The 20,602-nt window shown below is 45.0% G+C and overlaps 1 protein-coding gene across 1 annotated transcript in view; it reads left to right on the forward strand.

The window, feature by feature from the left end:
• LOC110495978 (cholecystokinin receptor) overlaps positions 1-20,602 on the forward strand; it is a 44,199-nt gene that overhangs the window by 17,395 nt on the left and 6,202 nt on the right. Inside the window, exon 2 of the mRNA XM_021571548.3 lies at positions 5,589-5,837. Within this exon, the coding sequence (XP_021427223.2) occupies positions 5,589-5,837 (249 nt within the window). The remainder of the gene's footprint in view (positions 1-5,588; positions 5,838-20,602) is intronic.

Here is a 20,602-nt window from a genome sequence, read left to right on the forward strand (position 1 = left end):
CTATAGACCACCCTCTGCCCCCAGCTGTGCTCTGGACACCATATGTGAACTGATTGCCCCCCATCTATCTTCAGAGCTCGTGCTGCTAGGCGACCTAAACTGGAACATGCTTAACACCCCAGCCATCCTACAATCTAAACTTGATGCCCTCAATCTCACACAAATGTTCAATGAACCTACCAGGTACCTCCCCAAAGCCTTAAACACGGGCACCCTCATAGATATCATCCTAACCAACTTCCCCTCTAAATACACCTCTGCTGTCTTCAACCAAGATCTCAGCAATCACTGCCTCATTGCCTGCATCCGTAATGGGTCAGCGGTCAAACTACCTCCTCTCATCACTGTAAAACGCTCCCTGAAACACTTCAGCGAGCAGGCCTTTCTAATCGACCTGGACAGGGGTATCCTGGAAGGATATTGACCTCATCCCGTCAGTAGAGGATGCCTGGATATTTTTTTAAAATGCCTTCCTAACCATCTTAAATAAACATGCCCCATTAAAGAAATTTAGAACCAGGAACAGATATAGCCCTTGGTTCTCCCCAGACCTGACTGCCCTTAACCAACACAAAAACATCCTATGGCGTTCTGCATTAGCATCGAACAGCCCCCTTGATATGCAGCTGTTCAGGGAAGCTCTGGACCCCTACAAATCAGCCGGGCTAGACAATCTGGACCCTTTCTTTCTAAAAATTATCTGCCGAAATTGTTGCCACCCCTATTACTAGCCTGTTCAACCTCTCTTTCGTGTCGTCTGAGATTCCCAAAGATTGGAAAGCAGCTGCGGTCATCCCCCTCTTCAAAGGGGGGGACACTCTTGACCCAAACTGCTACAGACCTATATCTATCCTACCATGCCTTTCTAAGGTCTTCGAAAGCCAAGTCAACAAACAGATTACCGACCATTTCGAATCTCACCATACCTTCTCTGCTATGCAATCTGGTTTCAGAGCTGGTCATGGGTGCACCTCAGCCACGCTCAAGGTCCTAAACGATATCTTAACCGCCATCGATAAGAAACATTACTGTGCAGCCGTATTCATTGATCTGGCCAAGGCTTTCGACTCTGTCAATCACCACATCCTCATCGGCAGACTCAACAGCCTTGGTTTCTCAAATGATTGCCTCGCCTGGTTCACCAACTACTTCTCTGATAGAGTACAGTGTGTCAAATCGGAGGGTCTGTTGTCCGGACCTCTGGCAGTCTCTATGGGGGTGCCACAGGGTTCAATTCTTGGACCGACTCTCTTCTCTGTATACATCAATGAGGTTGCTCTTGCTGCTGGTGAGTCTCTGATCCACCTCTACGCAGACGACACCATTCTGTATACTTCCGGCCCTTCTTTGGACACTGTGTTAACAACCCTCCAGGCAAGCTTCAATGCCATACAACTCTCCTTCCGTGGCCTCCAATTGCTCTTAAATACAAGTAAAACTAAATGCATGCTCTTCAACCGATCGCTACCTGCACCTACCCGCCTGTCCAACATCACTACTCTGGACGGCTCTGACTTAGAATACGTGGACAACTACAAATACTTAGGTGTCTGGTTAGACTGTAAACTCTCCTTCCAGACCCATATCAAACATCTCCAATCGAAAGTTAGATCTAGAATTGGCTTCCTATTTCTCAACAAAGCATCCTTCACTCATGCTGCCAAACATACCCTTGTAAAACTGACCATTCTACCAATCCTCGACTTTGGCGATGTCATTTAAAAAATAGCCTTCAATACCCTACTCAACAAATTGGATGCAGTCTATCACAGTGCAATCCGTTTTGTCACCAAAGCCCCATATACTACCCACCATTGCGACCTGTACGCTCTCGTTGGCTGGCCCTCGCTTCATACTCGTCGCCAAACCCACTGGCTCCATGTCATCTACAAGACCCTGCTAGGTAAAGTCCCCCCTTATCTCAGCTCGCTGGTCACCATAGCATCTCCCACCTGTAGCACACGCTCCAGCAGGTATCTCTCTAGTCACCCCCAAAACCAATTCTTTCTTTGGCCGCCTCTCTTTCCAGTTCTCTGCTGCCAATGACTGTAACGAACTACAAAAATCTCTGAAACTGGAAACACTTATCTCCCTCACTAGCTTTAAGCACCAACTGTCAGAGCAGCTCACAGATTACTGCACCTGTACATAGCCCACCTATAATTTAGCCCAAGCAACTACCTCTTCCCCAACTGTATTTAATTTATTTATTTATTTTGCTCCTTTGCACCCCATTATTTTTATTTCTACTTTGCACATTCTTCCATTGCAAAACTACCATTCCAGTGTTTTACTTGCTATATTGTATTTACCTTGCCACCATGGCCTTTTTTGCCTTTACCTCCCTTCTCACCTCATTTGCTCACATTGTGTATAGACTTGTTTATACTGTATTATTGACTGTATGTTTGTTTTAATCCATGTGTAACTCTGTGTCGTTGTATCTGTCGAACTGCTTTGCTTTATCTTGGCCAGGTCGCAATTGTAAATGAGAACTTGTTCTCAACTTGCCTACCTGGTTAAATAAAGGTAAAATAAAAATAAATAAATAAATATGCAGTACCAGTCAAAAGTTGACAAACCTATTCAATCAAAGTTTTAGTTTTATTCTTACTATTTTCTACATTGCAGAATAATAGTGAAGACATCAAAACTATGAAATAATGCATATGGTATCATGTAGTAACCAAAAAAATGTTTTTTATTTTAGATTCTTCAAAGTAGCCATCCTTTGCCTTGATGACAGTTGAAGATATATGGACAGAACCTGTAACCACTACTAGTGTAGGCTACCTGCTACTTTTCCCCAATAATTTCTTATGAACAGAATTGCAAAGCGGGGCAGTATTGGTATTTCCAAGCACAAGTGGGGCATTTCGATTTGTTGTGAGCATTATGGTCGAGGAGCTTTGATTTTAGCACAGAAGTCTATTGATTGGTGAGAGAGTGTAGTGTCCATGCTGAAAGCCTTACTGGCGTAGCACCAGAGCAACGGGGAGCAGCTGGGGAGCATAAGAGCAGGTAGAGACTGATTAACTGTGGCAGCACTAACGCAGCAATTCTGAAACGGTGTAACCCTTCATTTCCACACACACCGGTTCTATTAACCCTGTGGTTCCCCCCATCACAGCCACAGACCTTACCGCAGACCAGTCTGATAGGTTACTTGTTTATTTATTTATTCATCCCATGCCTAAGGTGCAAGGAAACTAAAGTCTGATTTACCTAGCTCTCTAGCCACCAATGGAGTCTCCAGAGTTAACCAATGCATTTTAATTTTAAATCTTAACGGTAATGTTACGTAAGTCGGACGTTTGTGGCTTTGTAAACAAACAGTGCATAATAATGTCATCTATGATTTCAAAGCAGTCCAGCCAAACTTTTTGTAAAAGAATAAATTGATGAGTAACAAACTGTCTCCTTTGATAAAATGAATTGTGCCCTGAAAAACAGCATCCAAAGGTTTAGGAGTAGAGGCAGCTGCACTTTGCTAAATTGTATTACAATAATCAAGAACAGGTATACAGTGTGTGCGGAAAGTATTTACACCCCTTCAAATTATCCACATTTTGTTACGTTACAGCCTTATTTTAAAATGGAGTCAATTGTTTCCCCCCCCCCGCTTCTCAACAATCTGCACACAAAATTGCATAATAAAAAAGAGATATCACATTTAAATAAGTATTCAGCCACTTTACTCAGTACTTTGTTGAAGCACCTTTGGCAGCGATTACAGCCTCAAGTCTTCTTAGGTATGGCGCTACAAGCTTGGCTCGCCTGTATTTGTGGAGTTTTTCCTATTCTTCTCTGTAGTTCCTCTAAAGCATTGTCAGGTTGGATGGGGAGCGTCGCTGCACAGCTATTTTCAGGTCTGTCCAGAGATGTTAGATCGGGTTCAAGACCCGGCTCTGGCTGGGCCATTCAAGGACATTCATAGACTTGTCCCGAAGCCACTCCTGTGTTGTCTTGTCTGTGTGCTTAGGGACGTTATCCTGTTGGAAGGTGAACCTTTGCACCACTCTGAGGTCCTGAGCACTCTGGATACAGCTTTTCATCAATGATCTCTCTGTTCTTTTCTGCGTTCATCTTTCCTTTGATCCTGACTAGTCTCCCAGTCCCTGACGCTGAAAAACATCCCCACAGCATGATTCTGCCACCCCCATGCTTCTCCGGAAGTGGCTTCCATCTGGCCACTCGACCCTATATATATGTATATATTTTTTTAAATTTAACCTTTATATAACTAGGCAAGTCAGTTAAGAACAAATTCTGTTTACAATGACAACCTACCCCAGCCAAACACGGACGACGCTGGGCCAATTCTGCGTCCAGCGCTCCCAATCACGGCCGGATGTGACGCAGCCTGGATTCGAACCAGGGACTGTAGTGACGTCTCTTGCACTGAGATGCAGGGCCTGCTGCGCCACACATAAAGGCCTGATTGGTGGAGTGCTGCAGAGATGGTTGTCCTTCTGGAAGGTTCTCCCATCGCCATAGAGGAATTTTGGAGCTCTGTGAGAGTGACCATCGGGTTCTTGGCCCTTCTCCAACCCTTAAAAAAATAAATAATTGTAAAAATAATTTTAAAAGGCCCTTCTCTCCCGATTGCTCAGTTTGGCCCGGGAGGCCAGCTCTAGGAAGAGTCTTGGTGGTTCCAAACTTCTTCCACTTAATAATAATGGAGGCCCCTGTGTTCTTGGGGACCTTCAATGCTGCAGAAATGTTTTGGTACTTTTCCCCAGAACTGTGCCTCGACGCAATTCTGTCTCAGAGCTCTACGAACAATTCCTTCGACCTCTTGGCTTGGTTATTAATCTGACATTCACTGTCAACTGTGGGACCATATATAGACAGGGTTGTGCTTTTTCAAATTATGTCCAAACAATTGAATTTACCACAGGTGTAATCCAATCAAGTTATAGAAACATCTCAAGGATGATCAATGGAAACAAGATGCACCTGAGCTTGAAAAAAAAAAACTGTTTTCACTTTGTCATTATGGGTTATTGTGTGTAGATTGATGAGAATTTTTTAAATAACGGAACAAAATGTGGAAAAAGTGAAAGGGGCTGAATACTTTCTGAATGCACTGTAAAGGTTGATTGCACAATCTGCTTCCTGCTGACTAGAGAGAAACAAGACATGTTTCTGTAAAAAACGGCCACTTTAAATCTTAGTTTCTCAACAAGCTCATTCGTATGCTTTATAAACTATAAGTCATCGTCAAACAATAAGTATTTGAAGTATGAGTATGCATCCTGCAGACATTAACCCTTGACTTTGGGGGTGACATTACTCTTGTAATCACTCAGCTCAGCAGATTGTCAATGGTGACCTTGTCCCGTCACATGCTGTCAGCTTCAAGCACAGGGTCCGTGACAGTGTAATGACTAGCATCGACTTCACTGGCATCCTTGGAGCTCTCTGTCCTTGCAGTCATAGATGCTCAGTTGCAGACTAGCAGATTGTCTAGATGTATAGAATGTAGAATATATTCCAACTATGGTGTGTTGTGATTATGCTCCGTATAAAATGATATAATACTGATATGTTTTCTCTCTCTCTCTCTCTCTCTCTCTCTCTCTCAGAGATGGACTCGGTGCGGATCCTGCTTTACTCTCTCATCTTCCTGCTCAGCGTCTTTGGCAACCTTCTGATCATTGTGGTCCTGACGGTCAACAAGCGCATGCGCACGGTCACCAACTCCTTCCTGCTTTCACTGGCGGTCAGTGACCTGATGATGGCTGTCTTCTGCATGCCCTTCACACTCATCCCCAACATGCTGGAGGACTTCATCTTTGGAGCCGCCATGTGTAAAACGGTCACCTACTTCATGGGTAAGATTGTGGCTGTGTTCCAGACGGTCTGCAAAGCAGTTGCACTGGACAAATTCACCAATGATTGAATAGCATGTAATCTACATTGCAGCCGAGCATCAGATTGCAATATTATATTGGTGTAGTTACTGACATGGACAACACTTATCCAGGCATTATGAGATTTGGTGCAATAACAGCTTTGTAGACAGGCTGGATATTACTGGCCTGGAACTGTCACATAGCTCTGAAAGCAACGCATTACATATTTTCAGTATTCTTACTAGATATCAGAGCATAATTAGGTTCTGGAGTCAATCATCTTTAAACAGTGGTTTAAGAAGTCTCTTCCTAGTGACATCCTGTTTTGGAGTCGTAACAACAGCCAAAGGGGAATTAACTGTAGCTCATTTATGCTGAGGTCAGGGCGGACACAACCCATCATGCCAGAGCCAGTTGGACTGTCATATGTCCGCAGGAGTGTGACTGATGAGCTGGCCTTTCATCAGGCTGAGCCCAATTGACCACAATGCCTCCCTGAGTCAGAGAGAGAAAAAAGAGAGGAGAGTGAGTAAGAGGGAGTGAGAGTGAGAGAGAGGGGGGAGAGGGGCAGACAGAGAACAAGAGAGAGAGAACACGAGAGAGAGAACGCGAGAGAGAGAACGTGAGAGAGAGAGGAAGTTTCAAATTTCACATTTTATTTGTCATGTAAGGGATAAACATGGTATACACTGTCCAAGAAAATGCTTATTTGCAGATTCCTTCCTGACAATTCAACAACAATAAGAAATAAAAAATATATAATAATACGAACATGAAGTAAATGGCTCCGTAAAATATATTTTTTAAATGTATAGTACAGGACGAAACATTTTACAGTCCAACATGTGTTTTGGGGAAGGGGGGATTGGGGGGCAAGTATTTAATTGTGAATAATTTAGCAATCATAATAAGAGTCTGGTAGCAGCAGTTGTGATGTTTGTGTAGCATGAATGTGTGTTGTCGTAGAAATTCATTCTGAGAGACTGCCATTTCTTCAAACAATCAAGTTCAAGTTCAAATCCTCGAGCTGACAAGGCACAAATCTGTGGTTTTACCCCTGAACAGGCAGTTAACCCACTGTTCCTAGGCCATCATTGAAAATAAGAATTTGTTCATAACTGACTTGCCTAGTTAAATAAAGGTACAATAAAATTTAAAAAAAATGTAAACTTGTTTTTCAACACTCCACAAATGTCTTGTTAATAAACTATTGTTTTGGCAAGTCGGTTAGGACATCTACTTTGGGCATGACACAAGTAATTTTTCCAACAGTTGTTTACAGGCAGATTTTTACACTTATAAATCACTGTATCACAATTCCAGTGGATCAGAAGTTTACATACACTAAATTGACTGTGCCTTTAAACAGCTTGGAAAATTCCAGAAAATGATTCCATGGCTTTAGAAGCTTCTAATAGGCTAATTTATGTCATTTGAGTAAATTGGAAGTGTACCTGTGGATGTATTTCAAGGCCTACCTTCAAACGCAGTGCCTCTTTGCTTGACATCATGGGAAAATCATAAGAAATTGGCCAAGACCTCAGAAAAAAAATTGTAGACCTCCACAAGTCTGGTTCATCCTTGTGAGCAATTTCCAAACGCCTGAAGGTATCACGTTCATCTGTACAAACAAATGTACGCAAGTATAAACACCATGGGACCATGCAGCCGTCACACCACTCAGGAAGGAGACACGTTCTGTCTCCTAGAGATGAACGTACTTTGGTGCGAAAAGTGCAAATCAATCCCAGAACAACAGCAAAGGACCTTGTGAAGATGCTGGAGGAAACGGGTACAAAAGTATCTATATCCAAGGTAAAACAAGTCTTATATCAACATAAACTGAAAGTCCGCTCAGCAAGGAAGAAGCCACTGCTCCAAAACCGCCATTAAAAGGCCATACTACTGATTGAAACTGCACATGGGGACAAAGATCATACTTTTTGGAGAAATTACCTCTGGTCTGATGAAACAAAAATAGAATTGTTTGGCCATAATGACCATTGTTATGTTTGGAGGAGAAAGGGGAGGCTTGCAAGCCGAAGAACACCATCCCAACCATGAAGCACGGGGGTGGCAGCATCATGTTGGGGGGTGATTTACTGCATGAGGGACTGGTGCACATATATGTCAATCATGAGGGAGTAAAGTGAAGTGGCTGTATTAAAGGAACATCTCAAGATATCAGTCAGGATGTTAAAGCTTGGTCGCAAATGGGGTTTCCAAATGGACAATGACCCCAAGCATTCTTCCAAACTTGTGGCAAAATGGCTTAAGGACAACAAAGTCAAGGTATTGGAGTGGCCATCACAAAGCCCTGACCTCATTCCCATAGAAAATGTGTGAGCAGAACTGAAAAAGTGTGCGCAAGCAAGGAGGCCTACAAACCTGACTCAGTTACACCAGCTCTGTCAGGAGGAATGGGCCAAAGTTGTCCCCAACCTATTGTGAGAGGCTTGTGGAAGGCTACCCAAAAAGTTTGACCCAAGTTAAATAATTTAAAGGCAATGTTGCCAAATACTAATTGAGTGTATGTACACTTCTGACCCACTGTGAATGTGATGAAAGAAATAAAAAGCTGAAATAAATCATTCTCTCTACTATTATTCTGACATTTCACATTCTTAAAATTAAGTGGTGATCCTAGCTGACCTAAAACAGGGAATTGTTGCTAGGATTAAATGTCAGGAATTGTGAAACACTGAGTTTAAATGTATTTGACTAAGGTGTATGTAAACTTCCGACTTCAACTGTATCTATTTGTGTGATCTGCCTTATTCATATCATGCAGTTAGAAACATCACTCTGAAGCAGACAAGAAAAAGCAATGGGCAAAAGTTTCATCAGCCAAAAGCAATCAATGCATAGGGCTATTATGACTTTCTTTCTTCAGACATTGATTTTGTGCCTAGGCACAGCAAAATTGCTCATTAATGCCTGCACATAAAGAGTCGTACCATCAGTCCCAATGACTGGCTAAAGGTAGATGATTTACATTATATAGATTTCCTGTATATATTGATGAAGTGTGTTGTTAACCTCTTGATGTGTAAGTTTAAATATGAATAACGGCCCTTACAATGTGAGTTCTTCTTGCACGCAATACCATAATTCTATGTTGCATTTTGCCATTATTCTCTGCACCCCTCACTGCATCAAGACCACATTTTCCGCTTAATATTAGGCTTTACATAACCATTCAATCCCTTATCCCTTCTGCATATGGTAGTAGCAGTGAGTATATATATTATTATTGATAAATCTCTTATCATTATAATCTATATTATGTTATTATCTGAAAGAGGCTTTGGTGTTAGCCTGTCTGAGTGCGGGGACTTTGGCATGAGTGAGGCAAGTTTGTAGATATAATGAGTTATCTATGGAGCTAGACAGGATTATCTAGATTTATATTTTGGCGTCATCTATGGGCTGAATGTTATGTGGGTGGACCAGTTATCGATCTCCTTCCAAAACATGGTTACATTTGTATTAACTTAAAGTATTACTAACTACAAACCGCCCTAAAATGGTTTCACCCGAATCTGGCAACCCCATTTAGCTTTCGCACTACAGCTAGGCTAGGCAGTAGGCTTGTATTTGAGGTGATAATCTGTGAGGTGAAAACATTCATTTGCTTTGTGATTTGTTAGAAACTATAAACGACTTGTCAAGTCATGTGCCCCGGTTCTTGTATTTACTGTAACAAGCACATCTAAGATTTGTACTATGCTGAAAAGTGGCCAAACTAAATGAATCTTATTCAGGCAATGGGCGCAGCCATCTTTGACTTTGTTAATTTGTGTCTTATAATCAATGGCATTTTGGGGTTAGGGAGTTTTCATTGGTCAAACATAAACAAACATGTCTGCAATCATGAAGATTTTAGCCGCTGTTAGCTTAGTTGACACGTACCTCTATAATATTACATTTCTCCCTTGTGCTCACCAGAGATGTGGTACATTGTAAACCAGTCTAGCTGTTAGGTTGCAAATTTATGTTTCGTTTTTTTGTCAGCGCAACTTGTTTTTTTGACTGGTTTATGGAATGAGTTTGGCTGTGGATGTGTTCCGTGTGATGCTTGGATGCTAAAGTTTGCACTTACAATAAAAGGTAAAATTGAGGAATAAAGTTGTGAAAGCCTTTATTTTCCATCAGTAAGTAACATTGTTTAGATGCTTTTCAGACAACAACGCCATTTAGATATGTTTGTTATATGTAGATGTTCTGTTACTTCTGTTCCAATCACATATTTGCGATGGTACGCTGCAGGGACCAATCAAAAAATATCACAAATATGTGACCGTACGCTTGACAAGGTTAAGGGTCCAAGGAGCCATTTTTATCTCAATATCAAATAATTTCCTGGTAAGAATGAAGAAGTATCTTAATGTAATTGTTTCCAATTAAAATGAACAAAAATTCTTAGCAAAGAGCAATTTGTCAAGAAATAATTTAGCTCGGACTGTCTGGGAGTGGTCTGAATTGTGAGGGGAAAACTAAATGCAGTGGCTGCGAATACAGAGTTTTCTGTCACCTGCCGCCCCTCCGGAAACCTTTTAATCAAAGCTAAGGCTACGTATGACATTCTGTGCATGTGTTATTTTACATACACTACATAGCTGCTGCTCATACTTCCCCATTTTCTGTAGCCTACAGTACGTATGCCTCATATTCCTGAACATTTTAAATAAACAAAAACATGCAGCGATTTGAATGAACTTTCACAAAAATATATATCGAAGGCTATACAACCTCTGTCTGTTGTAATGGATATTGCAGTTGAACAAGCAGGACACAGTCCCTTAACATCGCATTGGAGCAAAAACAATCACTGATGATGTAGGCTAATCTTATAGTTTCTGCCATATTGCAGCCACTAACCAGAGTTCCTGAAAAAAGAATACTACCACTTTGGACTGTCTGTCTGTCTCCAGCTTAGCCAATGTTTGGAATGATGATGAAAATATAGCATTAAATCGCTTGTGATTGATATGCTACCTAGTTTAGAGGAGCATCAAATTAATACATCCACGCTAGACATCAAAAACAATTAGAATACACAAGGACCTCTCTTGTTTAGGATGGCGACCAGCCACTCGGTAGCTATCAATTTATGAACTACAAACCAATTCAAGGCCACCCGTGAGGGGATCTTGCAAGAATTCTACTTGGACTGCTGAAATCCCTTGTTGTGGAGAGTTGAAGACCGTTGGTTCCAGACATGATGTACGTAAGAGAATCCATTTCGATCTCACCTATCTTTACCCTGATTGTGTGTAATCTGTATCTGTTGCGTTATTATTACTATCTACACTGAAAAAAAATATAAACGCAACATATAAAGTGTTGGTTCCATGTTTAATGAGCTGAAATAAAAGATTCCTGAAATGTTCCATATGCACAAAAAGTGTATTTCTCTAAAATGTTGTGCAGAAATGTAATTTCATCTAACTCAGCAATAAAATAAGTGTCCTCTCTCACTGTCAACTGTGTTTATTTTCAGCAAACTTAACATGTGTAACATAACAAGATTCAACAACCGAGACATAAACTGAACAAGTTCCACAGACATGTGACTAACAGAAATGGAATAATGTGTCCCTGAACAAAGGGGGAGTCAAAATCAAAAGTAACAGTCAGTATCTGGTGTGGCCACCAGCTGCATTAAGTACTGCAGTGCATCTCCTCCTCATGGACTGCAGATTTGCCTCATCTTGCTGTGAGATGTTACCCCACTCTTCCACCAAGGCACCTGCAAGTTGCCAGACATTTCTGCAGGGAATGGCCCTAGCCCTCACCCTCCGATCCAACAGGTCCCATATGTGCTCAATGGGATTGAGATCCGGGCTCTTCGCTGGCCATGGCAGAACACTGACATTCCTGTCTTGCAGGAAATCACACACAGAACGAGCAATATGGCTGGTGGATTTGTACAGGCCAGAGTCCAGAGTACAGGCCTCGGTGTAACGCTCATTTCTTCGACGATAAACGCGAATCAGACCATCACCCCTGGTGAGACAGAACTGCGACTCGTCAGTGAAAAGCACTTTTTGCCAGCGAGGGTGGGTTTGTGCCTATAGTCGACCTTGTTGCCGATGATGTCTGCTGAGGACCTGCCTTACAGAAAGCCTACAAGCCTTCAGTCCAGCCTCTCTCAGCCTATTGCGAACAGTCTGAGCATTGATGGAGGGATTGTGTGTTCCTGGTGTAATTCGGGCAGTTGTTCCCATCCTGTACCTATCCCGCAGGTGTGATGTTCAGATGTACCGATTCTGTGCAGGTGTTGTTACACCTGGTCTGCCATTGCATGGATGATCAGCTGTTCATCCTGTCTCCCTGTAGAGCTGTCGTTGGCGTCTCACAGTACAGACATTGCAATTTATTGCCTTGGCCACATTTGCAGTCCTCATGCCTCCTTGCAGCATGCCTAAGGCACATTCACGCAGATGACCAGGGACCCTGGGGATCTTTCTTTTGGGGTTTTTCAGAGTCCGTAGAAAGGCCTCTTTAGTGTCTCACAGTACAGTAGTTTCCATAACTGTGACCTTAATTTCCTACCATCTGTAAGCTGTTAGTGTCTTCACGACCGTTCCACAGTTGCATGTTCATTAATTGTTCATGGTTCATTGAACAAGCATGGACAACAGTGTTTAAACCCTTTACAATGAAGGACAGGATCCTGAAAAAGGGACGTTTCTTTTTTGCTGAGTTTATGTTAGTGAGGATTTCTCCTTTGCCAAGATAATCCATCCACCTGACAAGGTGTGGCATGTCAAGAAAGTGCATGATCATTACATAGGTGCACCTAGTGCTGGATACAATAAAAGGCCACTGTAAAATATGCGGTATTGTCACACAACACAATGCTACAGATGTCTAAAGTTGAGGGAGCATGCAATTGGCATGCTGACGGCAGGAATGTCCACCAGAGCTATTGGCAGGGAATTGAATGTTAATTTCTCTACCGTAAGCCGCCTCCAACGTCGTTTTAGAGAATTTGTGACTCGTTTCAGGAAACTAGTGTCACGACTACCACCGAAGGTGGCTCCTCTTCCTGTTCGGGCGGCGCTCAGCGGTCGTCGTCACCGGTCTAACTAGCTGCCACCGATCCCCTTTTCCTTTTCTGTTAGTTTTGTCTTATTGGTTGCACCTGTTCCTCTATTTGTTTTGTGGTTGTGCCTTTTCCTTTTTCCGGACTGTGTGGTCCTGTGTTTGGGCCGGTCTTTTGTATGCGCCTGGCTTTTGGTGTGACCGTTTTATACCGGAATAAATATTAAGATTATCCTAAAACCTCTGCTCTCTGCGCTTGACTCCGCCCCCACTACTCCTAGAAGATGTGACTCCATGGAGTCAGCAGGAGCAGCGACCACCCCCCTTCCATCTTTGGAGGAGCGCCTCCTCCATCATACGGCCATCCTCCATCGTATCGGTGTCAGCGATGGACCAAATGATGGAGAGAATGGACCGATGGGAGAGGAGTGGTCTCCCTACCTCTCCTCCAGCTCTTCCTTCGACGACTCAACCCACTCCTCCAGTGGCGTCCGGCCCCAGCGCACTCCATCTCGCGCCCCCGAGGGGGTATGATGGAGCTGCTGAAGGGTGCCGGGGATTTTTGCTCCAGCTCGAGCTACACCTGGCTACCGTTCGGCCGACACCTTCGGGTTAGGAGAGTGTGAGCGTCCTCGTCTCCTGCCTGACGGGCAGAGCCCTGGAGTGGGCCAACGCTGTTTGGAATAGCCCACACTCTGCCAGGGACCACTACCAAGAGTTCACCCGCCGTTTCCGGGCCGTGTTCGACCATCTTCCAGAGGGCCGAGCGGCGGGTGAACGGCTGTTCCACCTTAGGCAGGAGAAGAGGAGCACGCAGGACTTTGCGCTGGAGTTCCGGACCTTGGCCACTGGAGCGGGGTGGAATGACAGGGCCCTGATGGACCACTACCGGTGTAGTCTCCGGGAGGACGTCCGCAGGGAGCTAAGTTGTCGGGACGCCACTCTCTCCCTCGTTGAACTCATAGACATGTCGATCCGACTGGACCACCTGCTAGCTGCTCGCGGGCGTTCAGAAAGGGTCCTGTCAGTTCCACATTCTGGCCCTCCCGCTTTCACACCTATGGAGTTAGGGGGGGCCGCATCGAGTGGGACCGGAGGAGGCTCCTCCTGCACCAGCTGTGGTCGGAGAGGACACACTTCCGATCGGTGCTGGAGGAGCTCGTCTGGGAGTTGAGAGGACAGGCGCAACACTTCTCGGTCACCCCAGGTGAGTCAGCACCAAACTCACCCAGAGCTCCCTGTTGGTCACCTGTTTGTATATAAAAAAATGTTTGTGTTTTCTCCCTCTCTCCAGCATAAGGCGCTAGTCGATTCAGGCCCAGCTAGGAACTTTATGGATCGCGGACTCGCTCATAGGTTTGGGATTCCGTTGGTGCCGATAGATCCACCCTTCCCCGTGCACTCCTTAGATAGTCAACCTTTAGAGTCAGGGCTGGTCAGGGAGGCCACGGTTCCATTGGACATGGTAACGCAGGGGGATCATAGGGAGCGGATTAGTCTCTTCCTTATCGATTCACCTGCGTTTCCAGTGGTGCTGTGGGTTCCCTGGCTGGCTTGTCACAATCCCAGGATTTCATGGAAATGGGGCTCTCCAGGGGTGGTCAGAGGAGTGTTGAGGTAGGTGTATAGGAGTTTCCATATGTGCCACATCGGTGGAAAGTCCAGACCAGGTTTCGACTGTGCACATCCACTCAGAATATGCCGATTTGGCTATCGCCTTCTGTAAGAAGAGGGCGACCAAATTACCACCTCATCGACGGGGGGATTGCGCGATAAACCTCCAGGTAAACTCTACACTTCCCAGGAGTCACGTGTACCCATTGTCACAGGAGCAGACGTTGGCTATGGAGACATATGTCACTGAATCTCTGGGGCAGGGGTACATTCGGCCCTCCCGTCACCCGTCTCCTCGAGTTAATTTTTTGTGAAAAAAAGGAGGGAGGTCTGCGTCCGTGCATTGATTATCAAGGTCTCAATTCCATCACAGTGGGGTTTAGTTACCCGCTACCGCTCATCGCTGCGGCGGTAGAATCCTTTCACTGAGCGCATTTTTTCACAAAACTGGACCTCAGGAGCGTGTATAATCTGGTGCGTATTCGGGGAGGAGATGAGTGGAAAACCGCGTTTAGTGCCACATCTGGCCATTATGAGTACCTCATGCCGTATGGGTTAAAGAATGCACGCGCATGTGTCTCTGGTGCGCAAGGTACTTGGGCGACTGCTGGAGCATGACCTGTACGTTAAGGCTGAGAAATGTATGTTCTCCAAACGAGCCGTTTCCTTCCTGGGTTATCGCATTTCCACCTCAGGGGTGGTGATGGAGTGTGACCACGTTAAGGCCGTGCACAATTGGTCGACTCCGACCACGGGAAAGGTTGGTGCAGCGGTTTTTAGGGTTTGCCAATTACTACCGGAGGTTTATCCAGGGTTTTGGCCAGGTGGCGGCTCCCATTACCTCACTGCTGAAGGGGGGGCCGTCGCGTTTACGGTGGTCGGCAGAGGCGGACAGAGCTTTCAATCGGTTGAAGGCGCTGTTTATCGATGCTCCCGTGTTGGCACATCCGGACCCCTCTTTGGCGTTCATAGTGGAGGTGTCTGGGTTGGGACTGTTCTCTCACAGCACTCGGGCACGCCACCAAAGCTCCACCTGCGCTTTCTTTTCGAAGAGGCACGGTCCGGCGGAGTGAAACTATGATGTGGGGACCGGGAGTTGTTAGCTGTGGTAAAGGCCCTGAAGGTTTTGAGACACTTTCTTGAGGGGGCCAAGCACCATTTCCTCATCTGGACTGACCACCGTAATCTGGAGTAAATCCAGGCAGCGAGGAGACTGAATCCGCGTCAGGCAAGGTGGGCCATGTTTTTTACCCGATTTAGGTTCACTCTCTCTTACAGACCAGGTTCCCTCAGCACGAAGGCTCGGTCCTACTCCCATCATTCCAGCTTCATGGCTGGTGGCACCGGTGGTATGGGAGGTGGACGTGGACATCGAGCGGGCGTTACGGTTGGAACCTGCGCCTCCACAGTGTCCCACGGGTTGTAAGTACGTGCCGCTTGTTGTCCGTGATCAATTGATTTGGTGGGCTCTTACACTACCCTCATCGGGTTCCTGGTATTGCTAGGACAGTGCGGGGTCTTAGGGGGAAGTACTGGTGGCCCACCTTAGCTAAGGACGTTAGGCTCTATGCCTCCTCCTGTTCAGTGTGCGTTCAGAGTAAGGCTCCTAGGCACCTGCCTAGAGGGAAGTTACAGCCCCTCCCCGTTCCACAACGGCCATGGTCTCATCTGTCGGTGGACTTTCTTACAGATCTTCCCCCATCTCAGGGCAACATTACTATTCTGGTCATTGTGGATTGGTTTTCCTGCCGTCTCCTCCCGTTGCCGATTATCCTAAAACCTCTGCTCTCTGCGCCTGACTCCGCACCCACTAGTCCTAGAAGACGTGACAACTAGGCGTATTTCGTGCATCACTACTTCACAGGAGAGCCATTTGAACGTAAACTTTTTTTTTATCAAAATGCATTTTTTTGGCAGAAATCCCTTCTGGAACATTGGAACTTTAATGTGCCGTAATAACAAACTTGTATGCCATCTGTAAATGCAAATTAGAGTATTACATTTCAAACCTAGCTGGTTTAGCCACAGAAAAAGGCAGCAACTTTCTCTCTAGCCATGATTGACTGAGATAAATCAAATTTGTCACATACACATGGTTAGCAGATGTTAATGCGAGTGTAGCGAAATGCTTGTGCTTCTAGTTCCGACAATGCAGTAATAACCAACGAGTAATCTAACCTAACAATTCCACAACTACTACCTTAAACACACAAGTGTAAAGGGATAAAGAATATGTACATAAAGATATATGAATGAGTGATGGTACAGAACGGCATAGGCAAGATACAGTAGGTGGTATATAGTACAGTATATACAAATGAGATGAGTAATGTAGGGTATATAATCATAAAGTGGCATAGTTTAAAGTGGCTAGTGATACATGTATTACATAAAGATGGCAAGATGCAGTAGATATAGAGTACAGTATATACATATGCATATGAGATGAGTAATGTAGGGTATGTAAACATTATATTAAGTGGCATTGTTTAAATTGGCTAGTGATGAATTTTTACATCAATTCCCATCAATTTCCATTATTAAAGTGGCTGGAGTTGAGTCAGTATGTTGGCAGCAGCCACCCAATATTAGTGGTGGCTGTTTAACAGTCTGATGGCCTTGAGATAGAAGCTGTTTTTCAGTCTCTCGGTCCCTGCTTTGATGCACCTGTACTGACCTCGCCTTCTGGATGATAGCGGGTGAACAGGCAATGGCTCGGGTGGTTGTTGTCCTTGATGATATTTATGGCCTTCCTGTGACATCAGGTGGTGTAGGTGTCCTGGAGGGCAGGTAGTTTGCCCCCGGTGATGCGTTGTGCAGACCTCACTACCCTCTTACGGTTGTGGGCGGAGCAGTTGCCGTACCAGGCGGTGATACAGCCCGACAGGATGCTCTCGATCGGGCATCTGTAGAAGTTTGTGAGTGCTTTTGGTGACAAGCTGAATTTCTTCAGCCTCCTGAGGTTGAAGAGGCGCTGCTGCGCCTTCTTCACCACGCTGTCTGTGTGGGTGGACCAATTCAGTTTGACCGTGATGTGTACACTGAGGAACTTGAAACTTACTACCCTCTCCACTACTGTCCCGTCAATGTGGATAGTGGAGTTCTCCCTCTGCTGTTTCCTGAAGTCCACAATCATCTCCTTTGTTTTGTTGACGTTGAGTGTGAGGTTATTTTCCTGACACCACACTCCGAGGGCCCTCACCTCCTCCCTGTAGCCGCATCGTCGTTGTTGGTAATCAAGCCTACCACTCTAGTGTCGTCCGCAAACTTGATGATTGAGTTGGAGGCGTGCATGGCCACGCAGTCGTGGGTGAACAGGGAGTACAGGAGAGGGCTCAGAGCGCACCCTTGTGGGGCCCCAGAGTTGAGGATCAGTGGGGTGGAGATGTTGTTACCTACCCTCACCACCTGGGCGCGGCCTGAAGTCCAGTACCCAGTTGCACAGGGCGGGGTCGAGACCCAGAGTCTCGAGCTTGATGACGAGTTTGGAGGGTACTATGGTGTTAAATGCTGAGCTGTAGTCGATGAGCAGCATTCTCACATAGGTATTCCTCTTGTCCAGATGGGTTAGGGCAGTGTGCAGTGTGTTTGCGATTGTGTCGTCTGTGAACCTATTGGGGCGGTAAGCAAATTGGAGTGGGTCTAGGGTGTCAGGTAGGGTGGAGTTGATATGGTCCTTGACTAGTCTCTCAAAGCACTTCATGATGACGTAAGTGAGTGCTACGGGGCGGTAGTCGTTTAGCTCAGTTACCCTAGCTTTCTTGGGAACAGGAACAATGGTGGCCCTCTGAAGCATGTGGGAACAGCAGACTGGGATAAGGATTGATTGAATATGTCCGTAAACACACCAGCCAGCTGGTCTGCGAAATCTGAGGACGCGGCTGGGGATGCCGTCTGGGCCTGCAGCCTTGCGATGATTAACACATTTAAATGTTTTACTCACGTCGGCCACGGAGAAGGAGGAGGGGCCCATAGTCCTTGGTAGCAGGCCACGTCGGTGGCACTGTATTATCCTCAAAGCGGGCAAAAAAGGTGTTTAGTTTGTCTGGAAGCAAGACGTACAGTATGTGTCCGTGACGTGTCTGGTTTTCTATTTGTAGTCCGTGATTGCCTGTAGACCCTGTCACATACGTCTCGTGTCTGAGCCGTTGAATTGCGACTCCACTTTGACCCTAAACTGACATTTAGCTTGTTTGATTGCCTTGGAGGGAATTTGCACTGTTTGTATTCGGCCGTATTCCCGGTCATCTTTCCATTGTTAAATGCGGTGGTTCGCGCTTTCAGTTTTGCGCGAATGCCGCCATCTATCCACAGTTTCTGGTTAGGGTAGGTTTTAATGGTCACAGTGGGAACAACCTCTCACTTGCTGATCCTTATAAACTCACACAGTGAATCAGCGTAGACATCTATTTTATTCTCTGGGGCTGCCCGGAACATGTCCCAGTCCACGTGATCAAAACAGTCTTGAAGCGTGGATTCTGATTGGTCAGACCAGCATTGAATGGTTCTTGTCACGGGTACATCCTGTTTGAATTTCTGCCTATAGGAGGGGAGAAGCAAAATGGAGTCGAGGTCAGATTTGCCAAATGAAGGGCAGAGGAGGGCATGGCAGAAGTTAGAGAAGCAGTGATCCAGTGTTTTGCCAGCCCGGGTACTACAATCGATATGCTGATAGAATTTAGGTAGCCTTGTTCTCAAATTTGCTTTGTTAAAATCCTCAGCTACAATAAATGCAGCCTCTGGATACATGGTTTCCAGTTTGCATGGAGTCCAGTGGAGTTCCTCGAGGGCCGTCGTGGTGTCGACTCGGGGGGGATATACAGTGCCTTGCGAAAATATTCGGCCCCCTTGAACTTTGCGACCTTTTGCCACATTTCAGGCTTCAAATATAAAGATATAAAACTGTATTTTTTTGTGAAGAATCAACAAGTGGGACACAATCATGAAGTGGAACGACATTTATTGGATATTTCAAACTTTTTTAACAAATCAAAAACTGAAAAATTGGGCGTGCAAAATTATTCAGCCCCTTTACTTTCAGTGCAGCAAACTCTCTCCAGAAGTTCAGTGAGGATCTCTGAATGATCCAATGTTGACCTAAATGACTAATGATGATAAATACAATCCACCTGTGTGTAATCAAGTCTCCGTATAAATGCACCTGCACTGTGATAGTCTCAGAGGTCCGTTAAAAGCGCAGAGAGCATCATGAAGAACAAGGAACACACCAGGCAGGTCCGAGATACTGTTGTAAAGAAGTTCAATGCCCGATTTGGATACAAAAAGATTTCCCAAGCTTTAAACATCCCAAGGAGCACTGTGCAAGCGATAATATTGAAATGGAAGGAGTATCAGACCACTGCAAATCTACCAAGACCTGGCCGTCCCTCTAAACTTTCAGCTCATACAAGGAGAAGACTGATCAGAGATGCAGCCAAGAGGCCCATGATCACTCTGGATGAACTGCAGAGATCTACAGCTGAGGTGGGAGACTCTGTCCATAGGACAACAATCAGTCGTATATTGCACAAATCTGGCCTTTATGGAAGAGTGGCAAGAAGAAAGACATTTCTTAAAGATATCCATAAAAAGTGTTGTTTAAAGTTTGCCACAAGCCACCTGGGAGACACACCAAACATGTGGAAGAAGGTGCTCTGGTCAGATGAAACCAAAATTGAACTTTTTGCCAACAATGCAAAACGTTATGTTTGGCGTAAAAGCAACACAGCTCATCACACTGAACACACCATCCCCAATGTCAAACATGGTGGTGGCAGCATCATGGTTTGGGCCTGATTTTCTTCAGCAGGGACAGGGAAGATGGTTAAAATTGATGGGAAGATGGATGGAGCCAAATACAGGACCATTCTGGAAGAAAACCTTATGGAGTCTGCAAAAGACCTGAGACTGGGACGGAGATTTGTCTTCCAACAAGACAATGATCCAAAACATAAAGCAAAATCTACAATGGAATGGTTCAAAAATAAACATATCCAGGTGTTAGAATGGCCAAGTCAAAGTCCATACCTGAATCCAATCGAGAATCTGTGGAAAGAACTGAAAACTGCTGTTCACAAATG

The sequence above is a fragment of the Oncorhynchus mykiss genome, chromosome 18 (genome assembly GCF_057628025.1).
Source record: "Oncorhynchus mykiss isolate SJ-2025 chromosome 18, ASM5762802v1, whole genome shotgun sequence".
NCBI classification, from domain to species: Eukaryota; Metazoa; Chordata; class Actinopteri; order Salmoniformes; family Salmonidae; genus Oncorhynchus; species Oncorhynchus mykiss.